Source organism: Salvelinus alpinus, chromosome 20 (assembly GCF_045679555.1).
Source record: "Salvelinus alpinus chromosome 20, SLU_Salpinus.1, whole genome shotgun sequence".
NCBI classification, from domain to species: Eukaryota; Metazoa; Chordata; class Actinopteri; order Salmoniformes; family Salmonidae; genus Salvelinus; species Salvelinus alpinus.
In genome coordinates this window covers 28,581,736-28,595,550 of record NC_092105.1, presented here as the reverse complement: position 1 = coordinate 28,595,550, position 13,815 = coordinate 28,581,736, and the positions used below count along the sequence as shown (strand labels likewise).

Below are 13,815 nucleotides of genomic sequence, written 5' to 3'. Positions count from 1 at the left end.
GAGAAAAAGGCACAACAGCACGCCTGGGCTTTGCCAAAAGGAACATGAAAGAGCATAAGGCAAAATAATTTGTGGTTTGATGAGAATTTATTTTCACTATTTGGCCTGAATACAGAGCGCTATGTCTGGAGAAAACCCGGCACAGCTCATCACGCGTCTAACACCAACTCTACCCTTGAGCATAGTGGTGGCAGCATCAGGCGATGGGGATGCTTTTCAGTGGCAGGGACTGGGAGACTGGTAAAGATAGAGGGAACAATACATGGAGTCAAGTACAAGCAAATCCATGATAAGAACCTGCTTCAGAGTGCAAACAACCTTAGACTGGGGGTGAATATTTACGTTCCAACAAGACAATGACCCCAATCATACAGTCAAAACAATGTTGGAATGAATTCAGAACAATAATGTGAAAGTCCTTGAGTGGCCCAGCCAAAGCCCAGACTTGAATCCCATTGAAAATATGTGGAAAGACTTGAAGATTGCTGTTCCCCATGCAACTTAAAAGAGCTTGAGAGGAAGGAAGAATGGGAGAAAATCCCCAAATCCAGATGTGCAAAGCTGATACAGACATACCGAAGACGACTCAAAGCTGTTATCACAGCCAAAGGTGCTTCTACAAAGTATTGACTCGGGTGTGAATAAAATGTCTAAAAACACGTTTTCACTTTCATTATGGGGTAGTGTATAGATGGGTGCAATTTAAAAATGTAATCCATTTTGAATTCAGGCTTTAAAATGTATTCCACAAAATGTGGAATAAATCAAGGAGTATGAATACTTTCTGAAGGCACTATATACTGTATGTCCAGTAAATTTCTGTACCAAAAATTATTAAGAGCTGATCAATTGAACACGTATTTACACAACTAGATTCATGTAATAAACAGTAACCCCATGTGTCCAAAGACTAAATATAGTACAATATCAGAAACTCACATTGTAGACATGCTTTGGTCGATAAAAAATAAAAAAATATTCAGATTTGTCCATCAGTAAGCTCAGAGAACAAGTGTACAGAAGGAAATTATACATCTCAGTTATGGACATGAATGGATGAACAAGTTTCAAGTTTTATTAGTCGTATGAACGGGATACTCATGGTATACATTGTCCAATGAAATGCTTACTTGCAGGTTCCTTCCCGACAATGCAACAACAATAAGAAATAATAAAAGATAAGTATACGAACATAAAGTCAAATGGCTCAGTAGAAGCACATGAATAGAGCGCATCTTCAAAGACATTTTTTATGTCCTATCACGCTGAGAGGAAAAGATAAACATAATGAAACGAGGCAAAATGCATATTACATATCAATACCTGTTAGGATGAGTGCACATACAGTGCATTCAGAAAGTATTCAGGCCATTGACTTTTTCCACATTTTGTTAAGTTACAGCCTCATCCTTAAATGGATTAAATCGTTTCCCCCCCTTATCAATCTACACACAACCCCATACTGACCAGTGGTGGAAAAAGTACACAACTGTCATACTTGAGTAAAAGTAAAAGATACCGTAATAGAAAATGACTCAAGTAAAAGTGAAAGTCAAAAGTCTAAATGTATTTGGTTTTAAATATACTTAAGTATCAAAAGTAAATTAAATTGCTCAAATATACTTAAGTAGTTAAAGTACAAGTATAAATCCTTTCACATTCCTTATATTAAGCAAACCAGATGGCACGATTTTCTGGTTTATTTTAATTTACGGATAGCCAGGGGCACACTCAAACACTCAGAGAATTTACAAACGAAGCATTTCAGAGGCAGTAGGTATGACCAGGGATGTTCTCTTGATAAATGTGTGAATTGGACCATTTTCCTATCCTGCTAAGCATTCAAAATGTAACGAGTACTTTTGGGTGTCAGGGAAAATGTATGGAGTAAAAAGTACAATCTTTTCTTTAGTAAAAGTTGTCAAAAATATAGAAAGTACAGATACCCCAAAAAACATTAGTACTTGAAAGTATTTTAACTTAAGTACTTTATACCACTGATACTGACAAAGCAAAAACAGGTTTAGAATTTATTAAAAATTTAAAATGGAAATATCACATTTACATAAGTATTTAGACGCTTTATTCAGTACTTTGTTGAAGCACCTTTGGCAGCAATTACAGCCTTGAGTCTTCTTGCGTATGACGCTACAAGCTTGGCACACCGGTATTTGGGAGTTTCTCCCATTCTTCTCTGAGGATCCTCTCAAGCTCTGTCTGGTTGGATAGGGAGCGTCGCTGTACAGCTATTTTCAGGTCTCTCCAGAGATGTTCAAGTCCGGGCTGTGGCTGGGCCACAACGACATTCAGAGACATGTCCAGAAGCCACTCCTGCGTTATCTTGGCTGTGTGCTTAGGGTCGTTGTCCTGTTGGAAGGTGAACCTTCGAAAAAGAACAGGAGAGCCGCAAAGTCTAGGAGCTCAGATGCAATACTTTAATAACCAACGTTTCGACAGACAAGCCATCTTCATCAGGGTATAATGACAAACACTGCGGTTCACTAGTTTAGAGAGTTTCAAAGGACACACAGGTGTTTAATCATGGCTGGGTGTGGCTTGATTTCATTGGTTGATTTACAGATATAAATAGAACATATAAAAAGCATGGATGGGTAGCATACAGTCATAGGTACAATTTGGCTACATAGGCCCATAAACATTTACAATGTATAGGAAAATCACAATCACAAGAATGGCTTCAGATCAAAGTCTACATTGACACCGAAGGGAGCAAGAGAGAGGGCGTCTTTAAATTAAAGATCCAGGCGGCCTCTCGTTTTAACAATAAATTGTCGAGGTCACCCCCTCTCCTAGGGAGGGTGACATGTTCGATGGCGATTTCACGAAGGGACGAAATAGTGGTTTGCTTCCAAAAAGTGGGCCACAACTGGGTACGTCTAGTTTTTGCACCTAATGGTGCTACGATGCTCCATGATTCTTACTTTTAATTTGCGCTTTGTTTTACCCACAATTTTTACCACAAGGAAAAGTTATAACACAAATAACTGCCTTAGTGGAGCACATGATAACACCTTTGATTGGGATCCGTTTCCCTGTTTGAGGGTGTTTGAAGGATCTACATTTGTAAGTGCCATTACACTTTTAGTTTCCATCTGGTAGAGGCATAAATAATATTATGGGGTGGTAATTGTCTCAAGGCTTAAAAATCATTCTATAACCAGTATCCTCCCCTTCATCTACACTGATTGAAGTTGGAAGTAACATCAATAAGAGATCATAGTGTTCACCTGGATTCACCTGGTCAGTCTGTCATGGAAAGAGCAGGTGTTCCTAATGGTTTGTACATTGTGTATAAGTCCACCTCCGTAGCTAGCCTACTGGCATCAGTAATAGTATGTATATTGTGAGGGTGAATAATCTTCTCCCCAAAAGCTTACAGTATAGATTTGGGAGGCTGGTCCAGCTGGGCCTGATCTTGCATGAGTGTGGAATCAATGGGACGTTCATCAGTTCATCAATGTAGAATCCTCTTCACGATATCTTCCCTCCAGAATACTCTGGACCACATTGATCACCTTCCTATTTAATACTATTTCCATGTGGGGCATAGACCTGAATTCCTTGACATGGACAGGCTGTGCTTGCTTCCCTCTCCAGCGTTTACAAAGACCAAGGCTAAGACTGTCCACTGTATCATCCCCATCAGCATACACATAGTCTATGGGGTCTGCATTTGGGAACTGGTCGTCATAAATATAGGTAACCGGTGTGAGCAGCCCCACACCATAGAAGCAGTACATCTCAACACCAGGAGGGGGCAGACCAGCTGTCAAGTTTCTGGTGTCTTCCCACATGAACCAGCCATCTTCAAAGTCAATGTCTTTAAAGAAGCGCTGGTAGTCCTGTCGGGTATAGTTGAATGATGGCGTGGAGATGAAGACGTGGTCTGCAGGCCAGGCCTCTTCAAATGGAAGCATCCAGGGGTTTGTGGTGGTCATCCGCTGCTGCTCCCGGATCTTGATGTTGGACACCAGTGGGATGCCAAGATTTTCACCTGCGGAGACAATTGTTATCATTCAATATCAATAATTTTCTCTTGGTAATCTCCAGACAATGTGTGACTCGCCAATGTAATCCAGACAAAACTGACCTACCACCCTCTCAAGAAAATTAAGACATGGGCAAGGCGGTCCAGTATGGCTTCCTGGCAAAATAAATAGTGGGGGCAACAGATTTTTGGTGTAACAGATGTCTCTTTCCATTCACCAATGTTTGGAGGCTGGATATATGTTGCGAGTGGATGAACGTGTGCAGGTAACCTAGTAAAGGAGCCCTTAAGTGATTGTCAAACAATCAGATAAAAACATAACTGGTTGTGTTTATGCCACAATAAAAAGGTCCAGTAATACATTTTAAAAGTTAAATTACAAATCTTTACCACTAGGGCCAAAGAGATTCTATATGTAATTCTATGATTAGGCCCATAAATGTTTTTGGTGCAAGTGTGTGCACATATAGGAAGTCCTGTACCGGGAAATAAATAAATTATTTCACCCTGCAAGTAAAACGATTTTGCAACATGAGGTGATTACGGTCAATGTAATCTACTTCAACCCGGTTATGAGGTTCTCTCAAGTATATTATGTTTCTACTATGGGTGAGGTTGTTCAATCTGTCCACCAAATTGTGACACAGTACCTGATGCTAGTACTCGAAGGGTCTTGACAGCCCCACCCCAGGGTGCTCCAAGTGAAATGAAGCCTTTGATGTATTCCTCTTTCCAAGCCTGGGTCTGCTGATATAAGAAGTAGAGGACATAATTGCTTCCCATGCTATGGCCCAGGATGTAAAGTGGTTGTTGATCTCGCTCGTACATATCCTCAATCAGCTTCTTCAGTCGTGCAAAGTATTCCTCCTGCTCATCTGATAAGGTGAGACAAATAGGAACAGTCACATTATGTGTAAGCATGTGTGTATAAACAATGAATGAGTTGCACTTCCGTACAGAAAAGTGATTGTCAGTTGGATGGTGTGTGTGTGTGTCCATGATGACACTTACTCGGAGCTACTCTGAAGTCATATGGTGCTGCTCGGACAGCCTCATTGCGGACATATCCCATGTTGACCAAATGTGTAACCATATTATTAAAATAACCTGGAAAAGGAGACATTTCATTCAATGAAATCATAATCAAAAAGAAAACATAGGAAAAGATGGCCTCATTATGGTTGTTCTCACCTGACAGCTTGTTGTTGTCCAAGAACTCAACAGTATATGTCTGTCCAAAACCAGGCACTCTCACAGACACCCCTGCAGAATTGGATGACTTGCGAGTTGTCCTATTGTATACAATTCTGTAGCAAGAAATATGCAGTAGGTACATAATGCATAAGGAAATGAACCCAACCACTAAAATGCTGAGGACAGTGAAGAAAGATGGTGCCGGAGAAGGGAGACGTTTTACGTGCCACCAACCGATTGTGTTTTTTTGTTCGTTTATTTGCGTTGTTTGTAACTTATTTTTTTACTTATTTTGTACATAACGCTGCCACTACCGCCTCTTATGACCGAAAATAACTTCTGGACATCAGAACTGCGATTACTCACCAAGGTCTGTCAGAATCCTTTTTTTCCTTTAACGAGTCTGAGGAGGCCGACGCCAACGATATACTGCTTTCTCGGGAACAGGCCCAGATCCCCGTGATTTGCATGAAGAGGAGGCGGAGAAAAAGGGGCTGGAGGGCAGGCTGCCTTCTGAGAATTTGTAGGCGATCGAATAAACTCCCACTTACTTCCATTCTGCTAGCAAATGTGCAACCTTTGGACAATAAAATAGATGACCTACGCGGAAGATTAAACTACGAAAGGGACATTCAAAACTGTAATATCTTATGCTTCACGGAGTCATGGCTGAACGACGCACTATCAACATACAGCTGGTTGGTTATACTCTGCACCGGCAGGATAGAACAGCTGTGTCTGGTAAGACAAGGGGCGGCGGACTATGTATTTTTGTAAATAACAGCTGGTGCACAATATCTAAGGAAGTCTTGAGGTTTTGAGAGTATCTCATGATAAGCTGTAGACCACACTATCTACCTAGAGTGTTTTCATCTGTATTTTCCGCAGCTGTTTACATACCACCACAGTCAGAGGCTGGCACTAAGACAGCATTGAATGAGCTGTATTCCGCCATAAGCAAACAAGAAAACGCTCACCCAGAGGCGGCGCTCCTAGTAGCCGGGGACTTTAATGCAGGGAAACTTAAATCTGTTTTACCAAATTTGTTAATGTTAAATGTGCAACCAGAGGAAAAAAAACTCTGGACCACCTTTACTCCACACACAGAGACACATACAAAGCTCGCCCTCCATTTGGCAAATCTGACCATTATTCCATCCTCCTGATTCCTGCTTACAAGCAAAAATGAAAGCAGGAAGCACCAGTGACTAGATCAATAAAGAAGTGGTCAGATGAAGCAGATGCTAAGCTACAGGACTGTTTTGCTAGCACGGACTGGAACATGTTCAGGGATTCCTCCGATGGCATTGATGAAGCCAATGACTGATGGCACTTCATCAATAAGTGCATTGATGACGTCGTCCCCACAGTGACTGTACGTACATACCCCAACCAGAAGCCATGGATTACAGGCAACATCCACACTGAGCTAAAGGCTAGAGCTGCCGCTTTCAAGGAGCGGGACTCTAACCCGGAAGCTTTAAAGAAATCCCATTATGCCTTCCGACGAACCACCAAACAGGCATAGCGTAAATACAGGACTAAGATAGATTCGTGTGACACAAACCTTCCTCTGCAACTGGATCTTGGACTTACTGACAGGCCGCCCCTAAGTGGTAAGGGTAGGTAACAACACGTCTGCCACGCTGATCCTCAACACAGGGTTCTCTCAGGGGTGCGTGCTTAGTCCCCTCCTGTTTGCCCGGTTCACTCATGACTGCATGGCCAGGCACGACTCCAACACCATCATTAAGTTTGTCGATGAAAACAATGGTAGGCCTGATCACCGACAAAGACGAGACAGCCTATAGGGAGGAGGTTAGAGACCTGGCCGTGTGGTGCCAGGACAACAACCTCAACATGATCAAGACAAAGGAGATGATTGTGGACTACAGGAAAAAGAGGATCGAGCACGCCCCCATTCTCTTCGACGGGGCTGCAGTGGAGCTAGTTGAGAGCTTCAAGTTCCTTGGTGCACTCATCACCAACAAACTAACATGGTCCAAGCACACCAAGACAGTCGAAAAAGGCACGGCAAAACCTATTCCCCCTCAGGAGACTGAAAAGATTTGGCATGGGTCCTCAGATCCTCAAATGGTTCTACAGCTGCACCATCGAGCGCATTCTGACTGGTTGCATCACTGCCTGGTATGGCAACTGCTCGGCCCCTGACCGCAAGGCACAACAGAGGTACTGGGCCGTTCGCATTGCCATATCTGGGGCCAAGCTTCCTGCCATCCAGGACCTCTATACCAGGTGGTGTCAGAGGAAGAACCTAAAAATGGTTGAAGACTCCAGCCACCCTAATCATAGACTGTTCTCTCTGCTACCGCACGGCAAGCGGTACCGGAGCGCCAAGTCTAGGTCCAAGAGGCTTCTAAACAGCTTCTACCCCCAAGCCATAAGACTCATGAACACCTAATCAAACAGCTACCCAGACTATTTGCATTGCCCCCCACCCCTTTTTACACCGCTCCTACTCTCTGTTGTTATCATCTATGTATAGTCACTTTAATAACTCTACCTACATGTACATATTACCTTAACTAACCAGTGCCCCTGCACATTGACTCTGTACCAGTACCCCCTGTATATAGTCTCGCTATTGTTATTTTACTGCTGCTCTTTAAATACTTGTTACTTTTATTTCTTATTTGTATTTTTTTTAAACTGCTTTGTTGGTTATGGGCTCGTAGTTAAGCATTCCACTGTAAGGTCTACTACACCTGTTGTATTCGGCGCATGTGACTAATAAGATTTGATTTGACTCAAAATCAAACTAGTAGCCTCCCGGGTGGCGCAGTGGTCTAAGGCACTGCATCGCAGTGACTCTGGGTTCGAGCCAGGCTCTGTCGCAGCCGGCCGCGACCGGGAGGTCCATGGGAGGTCCATTGGCCTAGCATCCTCCGGGTTAGGCCGGTAGGGATATCCTTGTCTCATCGCGCACTAGCGACTCCTGTGGCGGGCCCGGGCGCAGTGCTCGCTGACCAGGTCGCTAGGTGTACGGTGTTTCCTCCGACACATTGGTGCTGGCTTCCGGGTTGGATGCGCGCTGTGTTAAGAAGCAGTGTGGCTTGGTTGGGTTGTGTTTGAAAAAGTGGATACATTTTTTTATTAAAAAAAAATCTAACTAGTGAAAATAGAGTTGTGGTTGTATATGCTTTGCTCTTCTATTACAGTGCATTATTTATTGATACAACAATGAACCATTAGGAAATGCTCCCTAAGTGTAGAGTTAAAATGATTGAATTAATCATAAGATCTAAACAGAATTATTATGATCATATTCATTCTCCCCCTCACCTTATATTATCAATCCAACAGTTAATTCCAATTGGCATGAACATATTCAAGTCAATCCAAAGTGTGAAAAAGTAATCTGTCTTTTTGTAGCACATCCAATGCACACGGCTTGGCTTGTCAATCTTGGCTTCAAGCTGGTTTCCTGCAGTCCCAGGCACTGATAAAAAAAAAAAAAAGATGTCAAATGTTAGAAGCCAGGGGCCTCATATATAAACATTGCGTAAATTTCATACTAAATATCTGCATGAACCATTTCTGAAATGTCTGCACATGTACAAAAATCAGACCGGTAAATAAAACTGCATGTGTAAACGAGCATTATAACTCCGGCTGAAAAACGTCCTCCTTTTAGGGTGACACAAACTAGGTTTCCATCAAACCTTTTTTAGCGAGTAAAGTACATGTCGGATAAAAAATGTAATGACTGCCTGATGGAAACAAACATTTTAGTTTAACTTTCCAAATGTCGACAAAAGAAAATATGCTAGACAAGGTGGGATCTTTTTGTGTCGGTAAATTAAATTATGTGAGGAAATGTCAGTGTAAACGCTTTAATGTGCAAATATTTATTTAACAACCATCATATCATATTTATATTTTTGTTCAGTGTATTTACTAGGCCCAATTAAATGAGTGATGCGGATGACAATTTGTTGTATGGCTCCTTCGAAAATATGAACCCATCATGCCCAGAAAAGGTGAGGAATGTATTATGCAATGGTTATGAAAATAAAATAAACAGTTATTGTGCTGACATTGCTTCCAGAGGCAGTTTGGAACTCGTTAGTGAGTGTTTCAACCCCGGTCCTATTCTGTGAGCTTGTGTGGCCTACCACTTCGCAGCTGAGACATTGTTGCCTCGCAGCTGAGACTTCACAATAGTAGCACTTACAGTTGACCAGGCAGCTCTAGCAGGGCAGAAATTTTACTTACTGACTTGTTGGAAAAGTGACATCCTATAATGGTGCCACGTTGAAAGTCACTGAGCGCCTCCATAAGGCCATTCTACTGCCAATGTTGGTCTATGGACATTGCATGTCAGGAACGGGTTGTGGCTGAAATAGCCGTATCCACTAATTTGAAGGTGTGTCCACATACTTTTGGATATATTGTGTACTAAACTTTGAACAACTTTAATACACTTCATTGTAATGACTAATCTAGAGGTTCACATACTTTTTCCGACAAAGAGATTGAATGTTGGGATCAATTTACTCAAGAAATAAATGAAAAAAGTACAATTATTGTGTTGTTTAAACCAGGTTCACTATCTATTACTAGAACTTACATGAAGATCTGATCACATTTTTGGTCAAATTTGTGCAGAAATACCAAAAATGCTAAAGGTTTCACAAACTTTCTCACCACTGTATATCTCTGACCCAGCCAGGACCATATGATTTAATTAACATTCACACCAACATCTATTACTGAGTTCAAGGACCTACAATCCTCGTGGAAACCAGAGAAAACTGCCTGGAACTTGCTTCTACTTCTAGATAGAGAATCGACCTGTCTTGTGAAATACATTTTGGACTTTCAGTATACAAGAAAGCAAATGGATAGCCTATTACAATCATATAAAACATACATTGAATTCCATGAGATATAACATGTTGTAATAAATAGGCCTAACACAGCAAACTAATCAAGAAATATAAATCTGCTCACCTATAAGAACCGGCGGAGTGCTATTGTTTGGCACTTTGTTTTGAGTTTTGAAACTTGATGGAAAGACATCGAAGAGCCAAAATCCAGCAGCTTGCTGTAGCGCAAGGAATACTATAAGGAGCACAGTACAGCAGTGCGCGTGTACCATTCTGTCAAAATCTTGCCCAAATCTTAATCGTGTCAAAGTTTACAGAGTTGTCTCTCACTAGGTCAGGAGGACGAGAGCTGGGCTGTATTCATTCTGGCTAACAGTTGCAACTAAAACGAGGGTTTCTATTGGACAAATTCAGGTATGTCCCTCCCTGATTCGCTCCGTTTGCTTCCTTTAAGAAGCGTTTTGCAACAGAATCGGCGGAATGAATACACCCCTGGCCTATTATAAAACGGGTTGTTTGGTTCCTGGATGCTGATTGGTTAATAGTGAGGATTTAGTTATTCACCACCATCCCTATTAACAGTTCCATTTGAATTCACAATGCGCATCCACTGTCTCACAGCCAATTCAGAAACTTACTTCTCCCCTGGAAAAAAGTATCTAAACAATATTTCCCCATGCTACTAGGCTAGCATTTGGTTTAAATAGTTGGGGTTTGTCTAAACCTTGTTTGCCTCTGACCTGTGCAGTTTTTTTGCGAACTCCACAATGTCATGCATAGAGAATAAATGTGACAAGACTGACAGCTTCTGAGCCATGTTAATTAATTTATCAGGATCATTATAATGGATAATTTCAAAGAACTTACAATAGAAAGAAACAAAGGTGAAACAAACGAAAATGCACATAGTTTGCTGTAATTTCCGCTGCTTGATGTGATTGTGTGTTAACTTTAGTGTGCTAGCTAGCAATGTAGAAGGCTCTTAGCTTCTATAGCCACAGTCATAAACTCTGCCCATTTCTACAATTTATCTTCTTAAAATTGGATTTTACACCTAACCTTAACCACACTGCTAACCTTATGCCTAACCCTAAATTAAGACCAAAAAGCTAATTGTGCAGCCAATTCTGACTTAGTGGCTTTAGAAGCTAGTGGAAACAATGGAGTACTAGCTCATGCATAGCTACAAAGCAACCAGCGGCCACGTTCAGGGCAGGTGGGGCAGACATTAAAATTCTATTTTCTGTCTTGCAAGTTATTTTAGCATTAATACGTGTCACATGTCCGTTTGTAAAATGTTTTTATTGAGTTAATAAAGCCGCATACAAACATAGTCAGCTCCAAATTGCAGATGTTTCAGCCTAGCTCAGTGCTGTCAATGGTGGTGGGGCAGCCAGCGGAAAATAGAGTGTAGGGGTTGGTAAACTTCTCTAGTTGAGCTGTGATTGGCTCAGTGTTCTATCACTCATGGGGACACTATTTCACCCCAAAATCTACAGGGAGAACTATAAAGTTCTGCCATAGATTTCCATTATAAGTGCCCATCCAAGAAGGCTCAATGTCATTGGCCAAAGCTAAAATCACGTTATATCTACCGTAGCTTTAATTGGACTGACGTCAACATCATACTTTGAAAATCTTAGCTAGCAAGATAGACAAGCAGTCATCATGAATCGCATTGACAATCTACTGGCAAAAGCTTTTCAATCCTTGTCAAATTATATATAAAACGTATCGGTGATCATTGGTCATTGGACATGAACATTACATAACAAGTAGAAAATTGCAAATTCCACAATGAGTGGTTTGGAAGGAATTAGTGGCTAACTGCAAGTGTTGCAAAGCAATCACTATTTTGCTTCCCCTGCCTGCTATTCGGTGGAGAGGATATGTGGTCCAAGACTGGGTTTAAGGGTCTCTTTTCCAAGCTTTAAAGGATAAACATCCACACGCTACAACATGGCCTGAAAAGGTTGAATACATTGGCCATGCTGTCAATCCAGCATGACTTCTGCCGCATTCAAAACAACTGAAACTCGGCACTGGGAAATGTCATACTTCAGTGAGTTCAAGACTACTGGGAACTCTGAATAAAACTAGCTCCGACTGGGGAAAAAAGTTTTGAACGGTCATCCAACTCGGAATTTCCTCTTTCTAGAGCTCTGACCTGAAGATAACTGACGTCATGATTCAATCAGTTTTTTTTTTCAGAGTTCCTAGTTGTCTTGAAAGCACCTTAGATCCAGAGAATGACAGACTTTGATGATAAAGTTCTTGACAAAATTTGCCCACAAGAAGGATCACTGAACCACCTTCCTGTTCAAGGGAGCAAAGCACAACGGTGAGTCCAAAAATGTGTTATATGCTGCTGCATAAATTATGTAATATGCCAGGGAGATATGTATACTGTAGCTAAGTAATATATGTTGTGTAGTAAGCTGTTAGTAGCCCATGTGCCTCACCCTAATAATTTGGTCCCTTTCCCTCATAATTTAGCATACTGTTCTGACTTGGAGGTGCACATGTAGCCTATAGCCTGTTTTAGCGAAATGTCATCATCGAATATTGTAAGAGCTTTCATTGTCTGCTTATATGCCCCCTTTATTTATCTTACGGTTCTGACTTGGTGTACAGGGAGAATACTGTGTTCTGAATTCTGTCACTGTACATTTCAAAAGAGCTGAACAAATAGTTATATGGACTATGCCTGTCTAAGCTTGCTCATTAATATCTTAATCAAAATGACGTATTGCCTCTTATCTGCACATCGTTCACTTATGCCATAGTTTGTACATCTCAATTGTCAGTAGAAACCACATTTGTTTAAGCAAGTCAGCCATATCAGCTATGTTTTTTAAAAAGTCAGTAAATGAGGTTAAATGAACTGTTTTGCTGCCAGACAAGGCTCTAGCCAGGTGAAGAGGTGGTAAGGATTCACTCCATGGTGCTGAAAAGAAAGCTCTGCTGTGGGGAGAACTTTATGTAGGCCCTAACCGTTTGTGGGCACCGTTTGTCACTGTTATGGTGCAATTAATGTATTGTTTAGTGTTGTGTTGTGGCTTTGCTGGCATGCATCAATCTTCTTTTTTTTTTTTTTTTTTTTTTTTACAGTTTGCCCCACCAAGATTTACATGCTAAAATCGCCACTGATAGCAACCATTGAAAATAGAAAACTCGGTCCTCAGGATACCAAGGGGTGCACATTTAGTTTTTTGCACTAGCACTACACAGCTGATTCAAATAATCAACTAATCATCAAGCTTTGAATCAGCTGTGTATTGTTAGGGCAAATAACAAAATGTGCGCCACTTGGTCCCAAGGACTGAGCTTGGAAAACACTGGGGTAGGACCATTACAAAAAAAGATTGCAGTCAGGTGCAGTATAACTACAGTTAAGAGTGCAGTTTAACTTCAATATGTACTGTATCCAAAATATGTTTTTTTACTGTAGTAATTTTGTAGTGTAACTGCAATTAGATTGAAGTATAACTGCAGTTATTCTGCAATTACAGCGTCCAAAATACCAGTCGACTGCAGTTACTACACTTTTAATGCAGTTTCAAAACTGCAATCTTGTAAGGGGATGTTTGGCTAGCAACTATAGAACCTCCGTCCTAATGACTGGCTTTTGCCCGGACTATATGGTCTGGTGGAAGGATGAAATAAAGATGATTTACAAATTAAAACAATGATATTAATATTTTTTTACATGTTGGCAACCATTTTATAAAAGCAAATCGTAGATAACACCCTCCAAAAGGC

At 41.1% G+C, this 13,815-nt stretch overlaps 1 protein-coding gene across 1 annotated transcript; it reads right to left on the bottom strand.

Annotated features, from left to right (window-relative positions):
- Nucleotides 1–2,016: 2,016 nt before the first annotated feature.
- Nucleotides 2,017–13,740, bottom strand: LOC139546634 (phosphatidylcholine-sterol acyltransferase-like). The gene is made up of 6 exons (XM_071355248.1): nucleotides 10,178–13,740; nucleotides 8,507–8,663; nucleotides 5,201–5,316; nucleotides 5,021–5,116; nucleotides 4,660–4,884; nucleotides 2,017–4,015 (listed from the first exon to the last, which is right to left on the bottom strand). The coding sequence occupies exons 1-6, from the start codon at nucleotides 10,323–10,325 to the stop codon at nucleotides 3,468–3,470; spliced, it is 1,290 nt and encodes a 429-aa protein (XP_071211349.1). The 5' UTR covers nucleotides 10,326–13,740; the 3' UTR covers nucleotides 2,017–3,467.
- Nucleotides 13,741–13,815: the final 75 nt, after the last annotated feature.